This window comes from Gadus morhua, chromosome 13 (assembly GCF_902167405.1).
Source record: "Gadus morhua chromosome 13, gadMor3.0, whole genome shotgun sequence".
NCBI classification, from domain to species: Eukaryota; Metazoa; Chordata; class Actinopteri; order Gadiformes; family Gadidae; genus Gadus; species Gadus morhua.
The window spans coordinates 2,751,315-2,772,290 of NC_044060.1; the positions used below are offsets into that span (position 1 = coordinate 2,751,315).

Genomic DNA, 20,976 nt, shown 5'->3' on the forward strand with positions numbered 1-20,976 from the left:
AAAGGCTGTTCCTGCTGTCAGCTGCTCACTCATGCTTTGTTGTTGAGAGGCGGTGTAAAATAGGCTCGGTCGACGCTTGGCGGCCGGCCAGGGTAGGCAGAGTTTCCCGCTCGCTCGATGCGTTTTACAATAATGACCGGCCAGCGAAGTCACAACATCAGATCTCAAAGTCCGATGTAGCGCAGCATCGCGCCGCTGTGGTGGTGTGTAGATGTGTGTCTACATCTGGTAAATGGTAAATAGACTGCATTTATATAGCACTTTTTTGTCAATCACCCATTCATGCACATATCCACACACTGACGTTGGCGTCGGCCATGCGAGGCGACAGCCAGCTCGTCGGGAGCGGTTAGGGTGGAGTGCCTTGCTCAGGGACACCTACGCAATCCGGACTGTCGGACCGGCTCATCGAATCAACACGGGAGCAGGATCCATCTGTAGCTCCAAGGTCCATGCATGGATATAAGCTTACAACCATGTATTCATGTGTATGTATGCAGTTATGTATGCGTGCATGTGTGAGTTTGTATGTAAGCAATCATGCACGCATGCCTATTCATGTAAGTCAGCCTGTAGGCATGTATGTACAGTAAGTGAGTAGTGTGTAGGTATGTGTATATGAATGCATGAATGTGTGTACGTGTCTATGTATGTATGTATGTATGTATATACATATATCTACGTTTGTAAACCCCTAGCTCTTTCCTTCTGCCACCTCTCTTTCCATTGCTTTTCTCTCCATCCATTTTCCGCCCTTCCTTCCGCTCGTCAGAACTTCCTGTCTGACCCCCCCCCCCTCGGCCCAGTGTGATTTCGAGGTACGCTTTGGTTTCCATGGGGACAGGAGACCCCAGGCAGCCGGAGAGGGGTACACACACGCTCCGCAGCATGACATATCACCAGTAATAAGCCAGTAACACACACACACACACACACACACACACACACACACACACACACACACACACACAGACACACACTCTCACAAACACACACAGAGACACATTCACTCTCTCACACACACACACGCACACACACACACACACACACATAAATACACACACACACACACACACATAAATACACACACACACACACACACACACACACACACACATAACACACACACTTGTCCGTCGAGCATGACATGGACATACGTCTGATTGCAACAGCAGCATCATTAAAAAGACTGTTTGTGTTTGTGTGTTTGACAGGTCAGGTATAGTGAAGTCCTATATACCGCAACACCACACAAACCCAGGAGCCACTCAAGACGTAAACACATCAAGAATGAGGACAGGAAGTGAACTCCATCAAATCACCAATGTCATCCGCACCACACTTAACTACCCAATTACCCATTGGATTGATAATCATTAGAGATGATTTATGCTGATTACAATGTTATGATGTGACAATGAGACGTTACATCAATTATGAATACGGGAACTGATGGGGGCATTTCAGCATTAGCATACCAGATAAAAATAGAAACGTTGGTTCAATTAAATATATAGATGTGTATGTTCATGCACGACTTGATTAAACGCTAATCGATAAACTGCTAAATGTTGGATAATACTCCGAAGCTTCACTTTTGACATGATTTACCATTCATAAAATATGTACCAATTTATTTAATGAAGCATGACGAATCAATTCTATTGCAATCTCAATTCATTTCAGGCCCACCTGTATCCATCCATCTTGTTCCACTCAGACTTAATGCAAAGGTATGGGTGCTATACATCACCAACGCACTACAGCAATCAAAGGCTTATACACGGAATACACATGTTGCTTATATGCTTATATTTTATATTGCTGATTTAACCTAAAGCATGCTGGGAAAATACATAACATAACAAAATAATATAATACATTGCACCATGTACAACCTCATTCTTTTCCTTTCAACTAGCCTCGTGGCAGGGGTTTTCAACGCCTCAGAGATGTGTTGGAAGGGGATATTTAATAAGGAATGTTTTCCGCAATTTCACCACAGCCTTTCGCAAGGCTGTTAATTTGACTCTGAGAATCCCTTACAGAAGAAGAAATAGCCCTTTTATTCCCTCTTTGAGGACGCCGAGTAAGACGAGTCTACGCATCGTGACAGAACCAGAACAAGTCTTTGGAGATTGTTAAAATATTTGTTCAGTTGCTATGCCGATACGTCTCGCAGCCTCCGTCCGATTGCACAGCGTTACCACGTCGACCGTGGGGGGAAGTACCAGAAGGCTGCTTTACTTTAATGGGCTTCAGAGAGCTCACAGTCCGTTTCACACCACAGACATATATCATTAGTCCAACACGTGTAACGACGTACAACATGTACTGACACTAAGTTAGGGTAAATCAAGTGAACGACATGGCGGCCACGAAATGCTGCTCCTCTGAAAGTCGTTTGTGTTGAAAGAGCGAGGGAGGATGTGGTGTGCTCTCAGCAGTGCTTTGAACTGGACTGCTGGTTCGAGGCCAGGGCTTCTAGAAACATTAACTGCCTCGTATCAGGCCTCAACACAGCAGAGGGGAAATATCAGAAGGGCTTCTCTCTCAAGTGGAGCCGGCGTCGATATGTGTGATAGCAAGCTCTTAGATATGGACCAGGAAAATAAAAAAGCACGTTCAAAGGCTTGGTATTTAAGTGCACTCAAAATTCTTGTGCATTAGCTGTAAATCCGGTATACTTTTAAATACACAACGAACCTAATACAGTGCGTTTGTTTTGTTTTATTTATTCCATTGGACTTCCACCTTCCAGTGTCAGAAGCCTTCAACATAACGTTGGAACAGTGTGGTGTTTGCCTCAAACTTAATACAGAGAAATAGTGTGTTTATTATATGGTTCAAGGAGATCTCTGTGCTTCCTGAGACTGTGTCTCAGACTCAAATGAAATCAATAAATAACCGAGACTGCATCACGGGATGGTGCAATATTGAAAGTGGTCAGTGGAAAACACACCTGCCTACAGTACACCAGGAACACTGTAGCATGAGATTGAGATGCTGACGAACCAGCATACACCTCCACACACACGCACACACGCACACACGCACACACACACACAGTTCATTAAATAGCGATGCCTTTCCTCAGACAGCCTCTCAGATCGGTAATAAATTCGTAAACCGTTTCCCGGAAATGTTCGCGAGGTAACATATGGTTGCTGATCCATATTTTTCACTACAGGTCTGTGCAGCTTGTTCCTATTAAAGTGGTAGGGATCCATGTTTGTGATGGTGTATAGAATGTAACTATCCTGATTCATTGTGAATTATTTTAACACAGCTCTGTTTCTCCCCGCAGATCAAGCCCGTTCAATGCCTCTCCCAAAAATGACATACAGATATCAATGCAAGTGGGAGGGAGTTAAGTCTTCCCTGTCAATCAAGGAGAAGCGCAGTGTGCAGAAGAAGAAGAAAGGTAACTTAAGGCCGTAACCAATAATGAACCATTATCACTGCTCTCACAATGCCAGACTGATATTCAATGCAAAACCATTTAAATATCTGGAGGGAACCCGAAGGCTAGGATTATTTATGCTGTACACTGGATTTCGAGTGATCGATGACATATGGTGGGTGACAATAATTAAACAAGGTACATGGAGTTTCATTTATTACACCATGAGAAGGGCTCCATGACATATGCCCCGATGCACTGAATAGTAATCTCCACCAGTAGCCTTTGCGTGTGCATGTGACTTTCTGTCAAGATTATCTATCAAAGAGAGAGAGAGAGAGAGAGAGAGAGAGAGAGAGAGAGAGAGAGAGAGAGAGAGAGAGAGAGAGAGAGAGAGAGAGAGAGAGAGAGAGAGAGAGAGAGAGAGAGTAGGATTTGGATAAATTAATAAAAGGAAAGAGAAAACCACTTAAAAACAGACAAAAAAGAGTAGGGCAAGAAGGGAAGGAGGAAAATAAATAAAGAAACAAACAAATCACTTGAAAAATAAATGCTCAAAATAATCTAAAGAAATTAAGTAAAACACCTAAAAAAACAGACACCCATTAAATGAAGAAATAATAAGAAGAAATAATTACAGAACAAAACACAGACAAAGAAAATATTAGTATTAGGAGAATTTGTGCCTTTTCAAATACATTAGACTTCAGGACAAACATGTATTTACCCCAACCCATGTACTACACACACATCCACCCACACACCTACACACACCCACACACACACCCGCGCCCCTACACACACACCTGCAGCGGTCTGTATCCCCTGCTGCAGGATGGGAGCTCTCATCAAAATAAAGTGCGGCTAGCCTCAGGTTGAGTTCCCCAGCCCCTGCAATCCCTCGCTGGCTGCTGCTAACTAAAGCCGGGCCGGTATTGACTCCGGTGGAAGCTCACTGTTATTTCCCGCACACAGAACAGGTGTTCTTTTGAAGCTGGCCTTCAGAAGCCCCTACTCTACCATCAGCGCCGCCACTGTTTACAGATCGACGGACGCACTATGGATCTAGATGAAAACAGAACGCTAGTAGGCACGTAGAGCTGGAAGGTCACAGGTGTGGAGTCATCGGCATCGTCATCTTTACATGTTGTCAACATCAAAAATAATACGGTTTATATATTCAGAGAGTGAGCATTCAAGTTGCTCTTGCCCCGTTTCAAATCATCCGAGATAAATACAGTCGGCTTTGACGGCCCGTCAAAAGAAGTGCGATTAAGACGTCAATTTGAGCTGTGGTGATTTGTGATGGCCATTAGTAATATTATTGAAGATTACATGATGAATAACCATGATAACCACTTCTTTATTCCACCATGAATGTCGTCGCTGATGAGCCTCACAGCCCTTACGGAGAGGGCTAGAGCTGTTTCAGAAACCTGCCACCGAATCCGCCTTACAGTCAAAGCTCCCGACGAGAGAGGAAGTCAACCTCTCCCACGCACCACGATGGCACTCTGGCAGCGCACTGCTCCCTTCTGATGAGCACTCCATTACCGGGGCTCATGTCATATCATGAAAACACGCCGGCCCTTGATTGGGTGTCTGTGTGTAATTTCAGAGAGCGAGCGGAAAACTACCGGCCCCGGGGATGGAAGTGGGTCAAGGGCGGGGAGGAGAGACGGGGCCGGTGCCAGGCTGTAATGAACACACTGGGCCGTCACCTTCCCGGAGAGAGGCCTCTAACAACACATCATTACTCGCTGCGCACGCGGATAACCGGATGTGTGTGTGTGTGTGTGTGTGTGTGTGTGTGTGTGGGTCCATATCTAGGCATGACAGGATTGTTGATATTATCACCAAAGATGTGTCACCCATGTTTTATTCCTCTGTGTTGTTCTACAAACATTCATGTGTAAAACCAGAAATGTTTCAATGCAATGACCCCCATGTATTTAAAGATATAACAGCAAATACACCGGATGTCATTGTGATTGATGGGAATAGCAGAGAGGTTTTCCTATGGGAAGTTGGTTGTACTTTTGACTCAAGTTTGGAGGAAGCTTTCCTTACTAAACAGGTTAAATATCAACCATTCATGCAAGCTATTATACATTTAGGCTATAAATGCCAGCTTATCGTTTTTATTTTCGGCAGCCTAGGTCATGTCCACAGGCTGGTGGTCAGAGGCTTGAGAATTATGAGGTTGTCCAAATGTAAAGCCAAGCAGCTTGCAACATATTGCTCAATCTCCTCCATTATAGGCAGCCGAGCTATTTGGAGGAGGAGGTGTTTTCTGTACCCATAGATTTTCTCTGTCTGTTAACAGACTGTGCTCAACCAACGTTGATTGAATAAGCCCATGTGTAAGTATTGTCTATTCTGTGCATGTTTGACTTAAGTACTTTAACATGTTGTTTCGAGGATGTAGGGCATCAAAAGCAACTGAAAATATTTGTGCCCTTGCAATGTATTTTATAAATGCGGACACAAATAAAGATATTGAAATGTTTGCGTGTGTGTGTGTGTGTGTGTGTGTGTGGGTCCATATCTGTCTGTGTGTGTGTGTATTTTTGTATGCGTGTGTTTGTCTGTATCTGTTTCTGTGGGTTTATGTTTGTGTGTGTGTGTTTGTATCTGTTTCTGTGTGTATCTTTTTCTGTGTGTATCTTTTTCTGTGTGTGTGTGTGTGTGTGTGTGTGTGTGTGTGTGTGTGTGTGTGTGTGTGTGTGTGTGTGTGTGTGTGTGTGTGTGTGTGTGTGCATCTGTTTCTGTTCGTATCTTTTTCTGTGTGTGAGTGTGTCTGTGTGTGCGTGCGTGCGTGCGTGTCTGGGTGGGTCTGTATCTGTTGCTGTTTGTATCTTTTTCTGTGTGTGAGTGTGTGGGTCTGTCTGTTTTTGTTTGTGTGTGGCGTTGAACACCTTTCCACATGCGCTCACAGCCCAGCGGTCTATGAAGCTGAAAACTGATAGCTGTATGCCTCTGCTAACACACAGCTTTTGATATAGCATCATGTTGTCTCTCACAGGTTCACTAGAGGCCAGTTCACCACCATCAGGAGACCAGAAGATCATCGTCCTTCAGAGGGACACCTCCAACAAAGGGAAGCTGCTGTAATTACAGATCCAGCGGGACGAAGATCAACGCAACCAATTAGCGACCGGCAGACCCACAATTACATCCGTCGACAATACTGAAACGCGTCCAATCCCTGGGATGCAATCCCAACATATGAGGGCCTTGTGTGTATTTGTGTGTGTGGACGTCATGGGTGATGCGAGAGACATGATCACATGGCCACCAAGAGCCATCAGAGCCATCGTATTTGGAATCCAAAACGCCTTTTGAGACCTCCAGGTGGAGGGTACTTACGTCGGCACTAATTGGCATCTCTCTCGGCACACTCTGACGTTGAAACCGTCACTAAACAATACACTCCACAACACAATACAATACACACATAAAGGATACTGCCCAGGCCACAATTAAAGGGCCCCTACTCAACCACTCGGTGTGATCTACCCTATAGTGAAATCAAAAGTGGGAGTGTCCCCTCCGACGGATGACGGAGGGACCAATGACGAGCCTACCAGGGGAGCTGTTCCAACAGGGGGGCGGAGTCATCGAACCTCAGGGTCGACCCTCCCACTTGTGATGTCATTAATGGATATATTGATAAATGGCTTCTGATGGTTAGTAAACATCACAGCTCTGGGTAAAATAAAGGCACTTTAACATTCAAGCACAGGACAACACTAAATGCTAAATTCACAAAGACACAAATAACAACATCAGCGTGCCCCCTGAGCCCTGTCTTCTGATGGCCCCGAAAGCGCTAAGCTAATTAGCTTGGTGCCGATCTAATCTCTGGGAAGCTACAGCTGCTGATGTCATTCGGCCGAGCAGTAATGGACAATGATTAGCGCCATTGATTTTCTACACTATGAGACTGGGAGGAGCTGGAGGGCGAGGAGGGGGAGGTGGAGGATGATGAGGGAGAGAAGGACGAGAAGGAAGAAGGGCGAGAAGTGGATTGGGAGGAGCAGAGAAATAAGGAGAAGGAGGAGAAGGTTTTAGTAGTCCATTCAACAAAGGAAAGGAGAAAGGAAAATAATAACGTGACAGAAGGATAGGGGTGATAAAGAGAAATTGAAGAAAATATATGCCGCCTCCACCCACTGGCATATATTGTTATCTTTCCTTCTATGCTTTTCTTGAAAGAGTATTACAATATTGTGAGTGCAAATGTTGTTTACTAGAGAGAGAAAGAGCGAGAGAGCAAGAGCGAGAGAGAGAGAGAGAGCGCGAGAGAGAGAGAGAGAGAGAGGGAGAGAGAGAGAGAGAGAGAGAGAGAGAGAGAGAGAGAGAGAGAGAGAGAGAGAGAGAGAGAGAGAGAGAGAGAGAGAGAGAGAGAGCGAGAGAGAGAGAGAGAGAGAGAGAGCGAGAGAGCATTGGAGAGAGAGAGAGCGAGAGAGAGCGAGAGAGCGAGAGAGCGAGAGCGAGAGAGAGCGAGAGCAAGAGAGAGAGAGCGAGAGATAGAAAGTGAGAGCCGAGAAAGAAGATGCACAACACAGCAAAATGTTGTAAAAACAGCAGGACTGAGTTAAGGGGAGAGGACCTGGGTGAGGGGGGTGAGGTTGGGGGGGGAGGCCATCAGAGCAGATGCCTGAGAGCCATCTAATCAGCGGTGGGCCACGACGTCTCCCACCGCCCCCAGGAGGAACACAGAGAGGAACCACTGATTTAGTGCCACGACAACAAACGGCTGTTTACAGCTCTGCTGTGAACAGGGAGCAGACGGGCGGAGGAGGGGGTGGGGGAGGGGGTGGGGGAGGAGGAGTTAGTGGTGGAGGAGGAGGGGGTGGGGGAGGAGGTGGGGGAGGAGGAGTTAGTGGTGGAGGAGGAGGGGGTGGGGGAGGAGGTGGGGGTGGGGGAGGAGGTGGGGGAGGAGGAGTTAGTGGTGGAGGAGGGGGTGGGGGAGTTGGTGGTGGAGAAGTTGATGGGAGAAAGAACGTGAAGGGGGAGAGGAGGGGAGCGAGAGGAGGAGGTGGTGGTGGTGGTGGTGGTGGAGATGAGGGGAGGGTAGAGGGGGAGGTAGAGGAGGAGGTGGTGGTGGAGAAGGAGAAAGAATGTGAAGATTGAGAGGAGGAGGTGGAAGGAGATGCACTGAGGAGATTTGGGGAAACCGGAAAGAGGGGATGGGGTTGGAAGGCTGAGGAAGGACCACGATCCTCCTCTTCTGTTTGTATCTTTCTCTCTCTCTCTCTGTGTGTGTGTGTGTGTGTGTGTGTGTGTGTGTGTGTGTGTGTGTGTGTGTGTGTGTGTGTGTGTGTGTGTGTGTGTGTGTGTGTGTGTGTGTGTGTGTGTGTGTGTGTGTCTGAGTCTGTTTTTCTGTGTGTGTGTGTGGTGTTGAACACCTTTCCACATGCGCTGGCAGCCCAGCGGTCTATGAAGCTGAAAACTGATAGCTGTATGTCTCTGCTAACACACAGCTTTTGATATAGCATCATGCTGTCTCTCACAGGTTCACTAGAAGCCAATTGTTGGAACCAGATTGTACTTTTCTTTGCAGTAAGAATTAAATAGGATTACAAATGTTTGTAGAAAATTTGTAGAGGGCTTTCGGAAAGATGAAATAAAATGACAAAACAAACAGAGTTTAATTGTGCCGGGCAAATTCAACGAGAAGCATGACATGAGGGATGAGCGAGGTAAAGCATGAGTGGAGGGTTAGGATGAGTATGAGTCGTGGGATGGACGGTTGAGGGACGGAGAGAGAGAGAGCGCTACCTCTTTTAACAGAGAGAACTAAGAGCAGCTATGATAAGGGATAGTTGTGAGGCAGGGCTGATGTAAGAAAGGTTAGCGGTGAAGAGAGCTCATCTGCATTTCTCCATCATGTTCCCAACCACAAAAAATAGTATATATGATGGAAAATGTCAATCATGAAACAGGCAGTGGAGACTTCAATAGGACAGAGATGGAGTAAAGGTGACAATTATTAATGAATACATGGATAGACCGACAGATTGATGGATGTAGAGTAGATGGATGGATAGATGGATGGATGCATTGATAGACAGACCGATGGATGGAGATTAGATGGATGGATGGATGGATGGATGCATTGGACAGAAGAATTGACAGATAGATGAACGGGTGGATAACTACAAACCAGCACAGTGCACTATAAATAATTACGCATTCAATTAACGACAAGGATCACAAGAGTCGCAGCAACACTGGGTCTAGCAATGACCTACATTAATGAACCATTTCCAAACGGAATGAATCCATGTACTCGCTGCACACTTCCTCAGACTGCCAGCCAGCTGAGCACACTCATAACGATGTTGGTAATTAGCTGAGTAGACAGCCCCGGGCCCCGTGGTAGGGAGAGGTCCCTGTGGTTTAACTCCGTTAAACCATATCAACCAGCATTGCACCCCGATGCATTACGACCAAGACACCGTGGACTGAGGCTTATCACGCAATGTGGGGGTTTCAACTACAAGATTAAAAAGGTGCTGTGGTTAAGACTCGAGTTGTGGAGAGAGAGAGAGAGAGAGAGAGAGAGAGAGAGAGAGAGAGAGAAAGAGAGAGAGAGAGAGAGAGAGAGAGAGAGAGAGAGAGAGAGAGAGAGAGAGAGCGAGAGGGAGAGAGAGAGAGAGAGAGAGAGAGAAATAGAGTGGGAAATATAGTTGTAGAGAGAGAGAGAGAGAGAGAGAGAGAGAGAGAGAGAGAGAGAGAGAGAGAGAGAGAGAGAGAGAGAGAGAGAGAGAGAGAGAGAAAAATAGAAAGAGAAGGAGAAAGATATGGAAAAGCAGAGAATCTTACGTTTTTCACACTGCCAATTATGCCCGTCTTATGCACGCCATTTTCCCAGCATGGTCCACAAGTTTACAGTGGCCGAGGTAATATACCGGCCTGAGTTTGCACCCCAATTTACCCTCCTGGAACCTACCCCATTGGCTGCTTCTTTTTGAGAGCTTCTGATCATGGGAGAGAAGGTGATGCAGTCTTATTAAACGAAGACGGGGAGAGATGGTGTTGTTCTACGAGAAAAACACTGAGGAACTTTCCTTATGAGGCTTTGTCGTGCAAAAAAACAAGTGGTCAGCAAAATAAAGAATATATTGGCGTTTTTGCACTTGTAAATAGTTAATTACGTTTGTAGCCTACACTCAGATGTAGACTCATTCGTGCATGCGAGTCTCTTGAATCATTAAAAAAATAAATACATTTGTAGTATGCAAATTATTCTAAAGAGGTCTACTCTCTGTGTGCAGCCCCGCCTTTCTCCAGTAAACCAAGAAAGCTTGGCAGTGTAAAAATGCCTCAAGAGAGTTCTTGGTAAGATTTTGAAAGTAAACAACCAAAACAACACCCCCTCAGTTCGGTCCCCTCCCTCAATGTCTACCCATTGACGAGTGTTGCATTTCACACACCACTGAATGAAAGGCAGGATTGTATTTCTGAACCAATCAGGGAAAAGATGCCTTGATCAGGCCTGAGATCTAAATTGTTTTTTCCCATATTTTCACAGCACACTGGCTATGCCACTTTTGACAAATGACTCAATAAAAGCTCTTACTGTTACCTACAGCACATTAAGCAACGATTGCAAGACAATTGCAAGTATGTCATGCGTGTCTTTGTTCTGTCTTCTCTTTGACTGGGTATCCTTTGTTGGTTCTTTTACGAGCGGATTGCAGCTGTGTTGCTTGGTATTCTTGTGTTGGATCTTGAGCTTGACCCGATCCAGTCTCTAAAATGGACGGTTCTGATGGTAACTAGGCTTATTTAATGCCCCAGCAACAAAATACATCTTATCAGACTTTATACTTCTGACGGTTCAGTTTGAACAGCTGCCATCATGGATGTTTGGTCTGCTTGTAGAATGATCTCCTGTGGAGTGTGGTTGTGAATAATAGTCATTATTATGAGAGAGGGACAGGAACGTTCAGGATTCTTCAGTGGTGTGTGCGGAGGTAATGGGGCTTCTTGAGGACACAGGGGAGCAGGAAGAGAAGCAGAGCTTGTTGTAGCCAGACGGCAGCAGGAGGAAGAGGAGGAGGAGGAGGATGAGAAGGAGGAGGTGGAGGTGGAAGGAGGAGGAGTCGGGACTCAAACACTTCTTATTATTTCTATTTTTAACAACCCCCCTGCCAGGAGTGAACATGTGTTTTCTAGAAGGATCCTTCCCACAGAAAACTGGGAACACTATTTGTCATGTTTCGAGTAGGTAAGTTCTACCAGGTAGATAAGATCTACTAGGTCTGCTGGCTATCCAAGTATTCGCTTCGTTAGAAGATTTGTCAAAATGAGAAATAGGTAGGCATGTTTTTGAGATGCATTTCTATAGATCCTGATCCCATGTTATACTAATATTAAAGCTCAAGATAAGTACTGTACATATTTCTGTGTATACATGTACAGAAGTGTATACACTCGCGCACGCACACACACACGATTCCTAGTACCGTATTTTCCGCACTATAAGGCGCAACGGGTTATAAGGCGCTCCTTCAATGAATGGCCTATTTTAGAACTGTTTTCATATATAGGGCGCACCGGATTATAAGGCGCATAGAATAGAAGATACTGCAGTCAAACGTTTGACTGGGGTTGCGTTATGCATCCACTAGACCAAGCTGGGCTAAAGAGAATGTCAACTAAACAGTCAGATAAAGTCAAACTTTATTAAGCGTTCTGACAACTCCGTTCACTCCCATGGTAACGATGTTCATATGTTAATGTGCATATTCACAATATCTCCAAGCCATGTTCAGTTGTAAACACGTAAAGAAACACAGTCTGATACGGCTAATTCAAACGTTAGTGCATAACTCAACATTGTTCAGTTACGTATAACACGTAAAGCTCACTTTTTCAGTTCATTCCCCGTCCACGAATCCCTCGAATTCTTCTTCTTCTTGAACAGAATTGAATTGAACCGTTGGGCGAGCCTACAGCATTCAACATGCCCGTCTCCCTCTCGTCATTATCCGAGTCAGTGTCGCTGCTGTTACCTGGCAGTTCAGTGATTATTCCTGCCTTCGTGAAAGCTCGGACCAGAGTTGAGACTGATATATCAGCCCAGGCATCCACGATCCATTGGCAGATAGTGGAGTAAGTCGCCCGGCGCTGTCTCCCCGTCTTGGTGAACGTGTGTCCGCCTTCTAAGTGTTTGTGTGTTTGCCACATAAGGCGCCTTATAATCCGGATTATAAGGCGCACTGTCGTTCTTTGAGAAAATTAAAGGCTTTTAAGTGCGCCTTATAGTGCGGAAAATATGGTAAGACCAAGGTTACTTTGGGAATTTCCTCACTCTTCCAGTCCAACAAATGGAATCAGAAGCGATCCTCTTCCCGGTATGAAACTGGACCCTGTGTCTCTGCAAAGCGTACCTCATTTGAGTAGATGCTTCCTTGAGAAGATGCCCCTAGGTTAATACATAGTAATAGGGGTCACGGTTGACTGAGGAAATGAATCAGAAGAGGACGGGAGAGAATCAGTGGATGAGTGATGGATCCGTCAGGGCTGTTGAACGCTAGCCCCATTCAGAAGCTTTAAACAGCAGCCACTCCAAATAGTCAACATCAGTCAGACCCTCCAGACTTGTGGGGTAAAATGAACTCTCCCATTAAGGGGTTGTCAAAATAATATCTGACATTTTTCGGATCTGCAGGTTATACTTAAAAAGACAAAAAGGACACATGGGAGGAAAGTGTGCTGAGAAGTAAGGAGTATAAAGACGTAAACATTAGTCATCAGTTGTCATGGTCTGTCTGTTTCCTTGCATTGTTTTGGTGTGTTTCCTGTTTTACTTTGGTATCTGTCTGACCGGACATGGGGAGAAAGGGAGTGCTTCCACCCAGTAAGCACCAGTTATAACCAGTTACAACCCAACAAGCGGCCTTCATTTCCAACCCCTCCTCACAAACTACTTCTACTGTGGGGCCCTCTCTGTCTCTATGTACCCCCACATCCCCAGAGTATACTGTTACCAATCTGTATTACCCTTGAAGTGGGCTATGGGAGTTTAAATGGATCATCCTGTGGTCCTGCTTCTATTTCTGCTCTTAAAGGAATTATTCACCCTAACAATATAATATTCTAAATGTGTTCATTGTACTCTGAACACTTAAAAATATATATTCTTTCACATCATTATTGAGGAGTTTTTTTGCAAAATGTGTAAGCCCTCATTTTCAGGCTTTGAGATTTTTACGTTTTCTATTCAACTAAAACCCTGTGTAATGGTACAGCAGACCAGTCTCCCAGTGTAATGGTACAGCAGACCAGTCTCCCAGTGTAATGGTACAGCAGACCAGTCTCCCAGTGTAATGGTACAGCAGACCAATCCCCCAGTGTGATGGTATAGCAGACCCCCAGTCTCCCAGTGCATTGATTCTGGTGACAGCCTCACTCTCGCCCCAAAGGTAGCACATGCGTATCGATAAGGATGAGCTGCGCTGGCACCAGGATTTACATAAGCTATTAATCAGCCTCTGATAGCGTCAGCCTTGCTCGGTGAGCAGGGTTCAAGACTGCAGCAGTTTGTTTTGATGACGCCAGGTACATTTTCCCAGGCCAATAATACATCAGGGTTCTTCCCAAACAATATAAGTATACTATTTTGCCACCATACTTCTTTCCAGCGACGCCATGTTACAAGTCAAACAGGGCTGGCCCAACGCCGACATTAGTTGACGTAGCAATACACATGTTGTACAGGATAACGCTGGAGAAGCGAAGCAATATCAACAATATCAGCAGTAATTGCAGTGTGGAGGAAGACGGTGGCTTTCGGATCCACTTTTTGGCCGAGTCGGTCTCTGTTACGGCATGGCTTCAATAAGAAGCGGTTCGCGCGCCAGACGAACCACTGAGCGTCACGTCGGGCAGCCCTGCGTGAAAGGACAACACGCGTCTTTAGACTGGATCTTTGGATCTTGTTCTGTGTTTGATGGGTGGTGCTGGGACGCACGCCAAGGATTGAAGCAGTGCTGGAAGTTACTGCCCATCTGTGCTTCTGTGTCTTCCGACAGCTCAACCGTTAAAAGGATAACGTGTACTTACCAAAATGCGCCCCAAATGATTGTACCCCAAATGATTGTACACAGAGGGATGGTACGTGACAAAGGACAAGCCAATACTGCGAAAAAAAAAGAGAAAATAAAAGGGGTGCGACCAAATTTGTTACGGCGCCAGTGCGCCACCCAATGAAAAAGTTTCTGGATAATGTTAGCCTTGAGAGCGGGAGAGCCAAACGCAGATGCTAAATCAGAGGCTTTCACACCTCAGCTGCTGTGTTTATACCGGCTTATTGCTGAGCTCTGCAGTTATCCGACTGTACCGAGCTGATCGCCAATAAACCCCTGATAAACTAAAGAGAGAACCCCTCTAATCTACGCAATTAGATACACACATATACATAGATATTGCTGTGATTATTCAAACAACCCGACGAGTGAAAGTGTGGTAAAAACACGATAAACATGTTCGAGCTCACTAGAGTGGGTTTAGGATCTACGAAGCTAATCCATCGATTTGGTACAAAAGTAATATTTTAGTGGTTTTGCCTCAGACCAGCCAGATGGGATATTATAGCTCACCTCTGCCGTGTCTATTTTAGTAAGGTGGACTCTCAGCTTTCTTTGCTTTGAGTGCGAAGACTCTCATTCAGACTTTATTCTCCTATTCCCCACACTCTCATTACCTCTTCTGTGCAGCAATTAAATTAAGCACAAAGAACTTGATCAATAACACGGTAGGTTTCAGTCCTGACCAGGTTTCAAAACAGACATCTTAGTGTATAATATATATTATAGATATCATATTTTATAGATATGAGTTATTATTAAGAATAAAGTATTTGTAAATGTATTGTGGAGAAAAAAACATACAGAAGTGAAAACCTTAAAGCGTGAAATAAGTACGTTTGGTGGATCATTTTAAAAATATCATATTCTTGATTGAATCTTAATATCACTCATCAATTCAACCGTATACAGTAATAATCCTGTGGCCAACCAGCCCTAACGGTCTAGGGACAGGATTGCCTCAAAGTCTTCTGGGAAGTGTAGTCTCCCCAAGGTGACCGGCTGCACTGAGCTGATGCCCTTCGGGTGATTTAACTTGACAGTTTTGCTGACCTGGCTAGAGGGCGACCTTACTGAAACCTCCCCATCGTACAGGCGTCAAATCATCCCCCCAAGGGGCCACCCTTACCGTCTATTTATTATCCAGTTCGCAGAAGCGTTCGATTCTAAGCAATGTTAACCTTCTTCGCCATGGTTTATTAACCCCCGGGACAGAATCAATTTGCCGATAGATACTTGCTCAACTTTCCGTAACTGACCGTGTGACATTCACGCGTTCGACTTACGTGTTTGGAAGAAGAAACTAGTGTCCCTGCTGAAACACACCAGCTTTTTGTAGGTTCGCCATTCCTATGTAATTCCTGCCACTAGGTATCTCTCAATCAAAACAATAACAAAAGTAGTAGTTTGATTAAGTTAGGTCAAGTAGTTGCTAGATATTTCAATGCGGATATGTGACCTAATGCACCTTTACAAGCCTGGCTTGTCAGATACAACAAATAAGGCGGTTTTAGAGAAGGCTACTGCGTCAAACAGTTTAGCCTACTGTAACATAGCTGATGAAACATTTAGTACACAGCCCTCTGATTTATCAGACTTTTTCTTGGCCACGTGCCTTATAAACGAGATTAACTCATCACTCTTCCGACTCCACCGCGGTTGACTCAGCTGTGCTGCCATCTGCCGCCCTGCACTGATTGGAAAGCGCCACGTTTTGTATTGTTACGATAGCCCGTTCTTTCACACTTGCATGGCTTGTGAACTCCCCTTCTGTACTCAGCCTCCTAGCAGAACATTTAACAGTTAAAAGGATCTAATTAGCGAAATGTGCATACATCTTCAATCCGGACAATCTGGGTATAGGGTAGAAGTACCTTTTATTGAATCGTCTATAACACACTCAAGCTAATTTAAACAACTTCCACATGCCCACCTTTTAAACATAGCGTCTTGGATATAGCAAAATGGTTCATTTTTGTTTCTGCAGTGAAGGTAATCTCCCAACCCCGCCCCCTATCACCAAACAATGCATCCATTACATTAATCCTATTCACCGGAGGATCTTGTTAGGTGGAGAGTAGTCTCAACATTTCTCAGACAAGCCCCCATATCGGAGCTGGTAATGCTCAGGCAATGATGTGACATCCAGAACTTTATCGACTCAACCTGCCACTGCTTTCACTGATGCATCCTCATTTCCAACGGCGGTGGAACAGGGAAGCTTTGCAGCACTTTGTAGCACACGTTCCAAGCTAATCTGTACGAGATCCGTGCAAATTATCAGTTTCATAACATCTTTGCACAGGAATAACTAAAGCGTGTTCCACGTGAAATCTTTACGATTTCACGTGGAACATGGGTGGTATTCGACTCAGTGGTGGTGGTTCTAGAGAAATTGTATTTTGTCCCCTATAAAATATAAGCACTTGCATGGTCACAATTATTAGACTAGGGGGGAAATTCAAACGTGTGGAATAATAATCATGACAAAAACCTGCGGGAAACCCAGACGGGGGGACAACCAACAATGGAGTTATTAATAACGCTTATCGCATGTCTTCCGATAAAACGAAATTAGCGGAAAAACAGATTATCCCACGGAGTACGAGGAATGGGTCTAATCAAAGTGGGGGAGAACGCGGGTTGATAAAGTGTAACATCAGTCGACAAAGAGACCGATTACTGACCTTTATCTTAATCAACGTTATCGGACATCAGAAAGTGTAATTCAATATCCCTTTTAGGTATCCGGTTCAGAGTCAAAACAGACAGAGAGTAAATCTCACAGTTCTCCCAGATATTACAAGCCGGGGTTGAAGTCACAAGCCAACAGTGTATAGCGTGGAACACACTGGCCCAACTGTTGGCCATTTCAAACGTTTGGGTTGGTTGTGTGCTGCTAGCACACAACCTCTGCTGCTAGCACACAACCAGTGAATTGTGTGCTGCTAGCACACAACCAGTGAATCAGCGAGGTGTGTGGGAGGGGCGGACCATCGCCACGAGACTAGCGCCACCCGATGTTAAGGAGACTTACTGCATCTCGTGCAAGCGCAGAACGTACATGGTACTGTGTCGTTGGCAGCAGTCTTTGTGGTGTGTTTCAATGCAGCTTTTCTGCCCGATGGGTCAGACGAGAGGCAACGGCATGGTCGGATAAAGGCAGTTGGCCGTTGGTTTGAGTCTGGGCGTTGTGTGGGCCCCTTAAGAGGGATCCTTGAACCCAGAAGAAGCAATCACCAACCAACGGTAGTCATATAAACTACAAAAGGATCAGCAGTGCAGGGAGGGGGCCATTCTGTCCAGAGAGTGATGAAGGCATATGAAAATGATTCAGAGGAGGAGGTGAAGTGAGAAGAAAGGGTGAGAGATTAATGAAAAGAGTGATGGGGGGCAGACGGCAGTGAGAAAATTAGAAAGATTGGAAATTCAGAAACGAGAAGGGAGAAGGTTGAAACGTCTGTTAGGTATTTCTGTCGCAGGAAGGAAGTCATCGGGTGACAGGTTCACACCTTAAACGTGTCGCGTCCCCAAACCTGGGTGTAATTGGAACCTGGGGATTCTGGGAAAAGGAGTCTCGGGGAGGATTTGGACCGGATTCAAAGGGCTGAAAATAGCAGTTCAACAGCCAGCCTTTGACACTCTGCAAGGACATACAAACACATTGAGCCCACAAGCGTTAATGTATGCTTGAACATGTAAACACACACACCCGACTACACACACACACAAACACACACACACAGACACACACACACACACACACACACACACACACACACACACACACACACACACACACACACACACACACACACACACACACACACACACACACACACACACACACACACACAGTCAAATAATGCTCCTCCCCCCAGCGAGTCAAGATGGAGAGGGACCTGCAATCACCGGCAGCATGTGTGGAGAACACTCCATGGATGTACCGAAGTAAACAGCAGTGTACAACAATATGTTTTATAATAATAAGACTTGGTCCCATCATTAGGGATGGACCTTGGAGTCCACTTATTCAGAGGTACTGTACTGGACAGAATGACACTGCCAATCAGAGAGCAGCGAACACAATAATTTCATAAAAAGTATTGTAGCTTCCGTCGAGGAGGAGCAGAAGAAGACAACGTCATGATTGGCTGGGCTAATGGAAAGACAAACACTAAAGGAAATGGCGGTAATGAGGAAAAGTTGGGGAGTGAAAATAAAATAACAATGAGGGAATATTCTATGAAAGGCAGAGAAGGATGCGGTGATGTCTGGGGGGCTTGAGGGAGGAAGTTAATAAGAAAAATAAGAGAAAACTTAATTTATCTCAGGTGGGGAAATGAGGAATATAAAACAGGCTAAACTAAATATGGCAGGTAAAGATAATGCAATACAATAAAATGCTAAAAACAAAATAGAAAAGACAAATAATAAATTAAATGTAACAATAAACTTTGTAAAAACAAAGTAATAAAAATGAAGTGCAAAATGTGCATTAACTCAAGTGTGTGGGTTGAGGTATTAAGGTTTCCAAAGGAGGTTAGTGACGTGTAATAGTTACTGAAGACGCTGCGGAGAACAGAGGTGGAAGGAAGGATACTACTGACTTCCTGTGAGCACAGGGTTCCAGAGGCAATCTGCTGGGCATTAATTCACAGGGTGTTAAAACCGCCTAGCTGGCAGGAGTGCCGTGTTCATATGTGTCACAGTATTAAGCACAGGTTTTATTTTTAGATGTATAAGTAAAGGTCAGGGCGCGAGTTCCCAATGTCCGCAGTCTACCTTTAGGCATCCCTGAGCTCACCAATGGGCTGTATCTCAAACAATCTACCCTATATATATTTCATATTCTAATATATATATTGTTCAGACAATTGATATTCCTGTGGGCTTCCATGGAGTTTATGGAAATTAGGAGATGTTGGAATTCATAATTCAGAGGCTGTAATATAGACTGTTTATTTACAGAGACGGCAGGCCCCCAGCAGCCGGAGAGAGAGAGGCCATGGAAATAAAGCCAGAGAGAGAGAGAGAGAGAGAGAGAGGCCATGGCAATAAAGCCCTCTGAATCCTGAGGAAGAGAGAGAATGGGGAGAGAGAGAGAGAGAGAGAGAGAGAGAGAGAGAGAGAGAGAGAGAGAGAGAGAGAGAGAGAGAGAGAGAGAGAGAGAGAGAGAGAGAGAGAGAGAGAGAGAGAGAGAAGAGAGAGAGAGAGCGATGCTGTTGAGCCCTCTGAATCCTAGGAGAGAGAGAGAGCGAGAGCGAGAGCGAGAGAGATGCCATGGCAATAAAGCCCTCTGAATCTTGAGAAAAAGTGAGAGAAGGCTAGGGATAGAGAAAGGCAGAGATATAGAGAGGGAGATGAAGAGAGAAAGATAGAGAGAGATTCCATGACAATAGAGCCCTCTGAATCTTCAGGCAGTGAGAGAGAGAGTAAGAGTGAGAGTGAGAGTAAGACAGAGAGAGAAACAGAAAGATAAAGACATACAGATAAGACATACAGCAATGGAAAGGAAGAACAGAGAACGAGAGATAGAGAGGGACAACGAAAACTCAAGATAAAGAGGAAGAGGGAAATAGACAAGGAGGCAGGGACAGATGGAGGGAGAGAAGAGAGAGCGACCGAGAGAGCCACCACAACAACAGACGCACAGCTCTTCCAGAGCACCTGGCCGCACGGGCGTGCCCTGAATCCGTTCCTCAGCTCCAGGGGGATGAGAGGCTCTCAGAAAACACACCCTCAGACCCTCTGGGCTGTCTGAGGACGGTGACGGGCCGTGCAAGGCAATGTCCCCAACTTGGCTCATTTAGTATGATGACATGTGGGTGCAGCCTCTGCATGCTGAGCATGGGGCTGTCAGGGGGACAGTCCTGGAGGCCTGGAGGTCTTTAGCGCGAGGCCGCTGCGGTTGAGACGTTAGGTCCTTCTTGTGGTGATGTATCACTTTGGATGTTACATCTTTGTCGTGTTTGCTAAAAGGTTAGGAGGACGTGTGGGTGTGTGGGTTGATTGGCCGGTGACACAATGGAGGGGGGTGGAGAGGCGAGGCATAGCGTCATTCTGTCCCCTGGGCTTGGGACAGAATACCCAAACACACACACACACACACACACACACACACACACACACAAACACACACACACAAAGACTTACCCCTGTCTCTGTCCCTCCACCAGTATCTGAACCAGGATCCCCGTGACGGCGACCAGGATGGGGTAGTGATCCACACTCTCCAGCCCTGCACACAGACAGAGAAATCACCATTTCAATCACAGTCCCCGAGTGCTTAATAACAGGATATCAGCTCAGTGGGAGGGTTCCTAAAACACGCCCTCTGCAGAGGCCCCCCCCCTCCGAGCGGTGTAACACCGATCCATCACACGACCGCATCGTCAGCGGCAAAGTGAACAATACCAAAAGATTTCTTTCATTTTTCCCGTGCCATTTAATCATTGTGACCGGTGC

At 45.5% G+C, this 20,976-nt stretch overlaps 1 protein-coding gene across 5 annotated transcripts in view; it reads right to left on the minus strand.

The window, feature by feature from the left end:
- rnf123 (ring finger protein 123) overlaps nt 1-20,976 on the minus strand; it is a 137,872-nt gene that overhangs the window by 56,589 nt on the left and 60,307 nt on the right. For all 5 annotated transcript variants that reach the window (XM_030375412.1, XM_030375413.1, XM_030375410.1 and 2 more), the window contains one exon: nt 20,665-20,749. In XM_030375412.1, the coding sequence (XP_030231272.1) occupies nt 20,665-20,749 (85 nt within the window). The remainder of the gene's footprint in view (nt 1-20,664; nt 20,750-20,976) is intronic.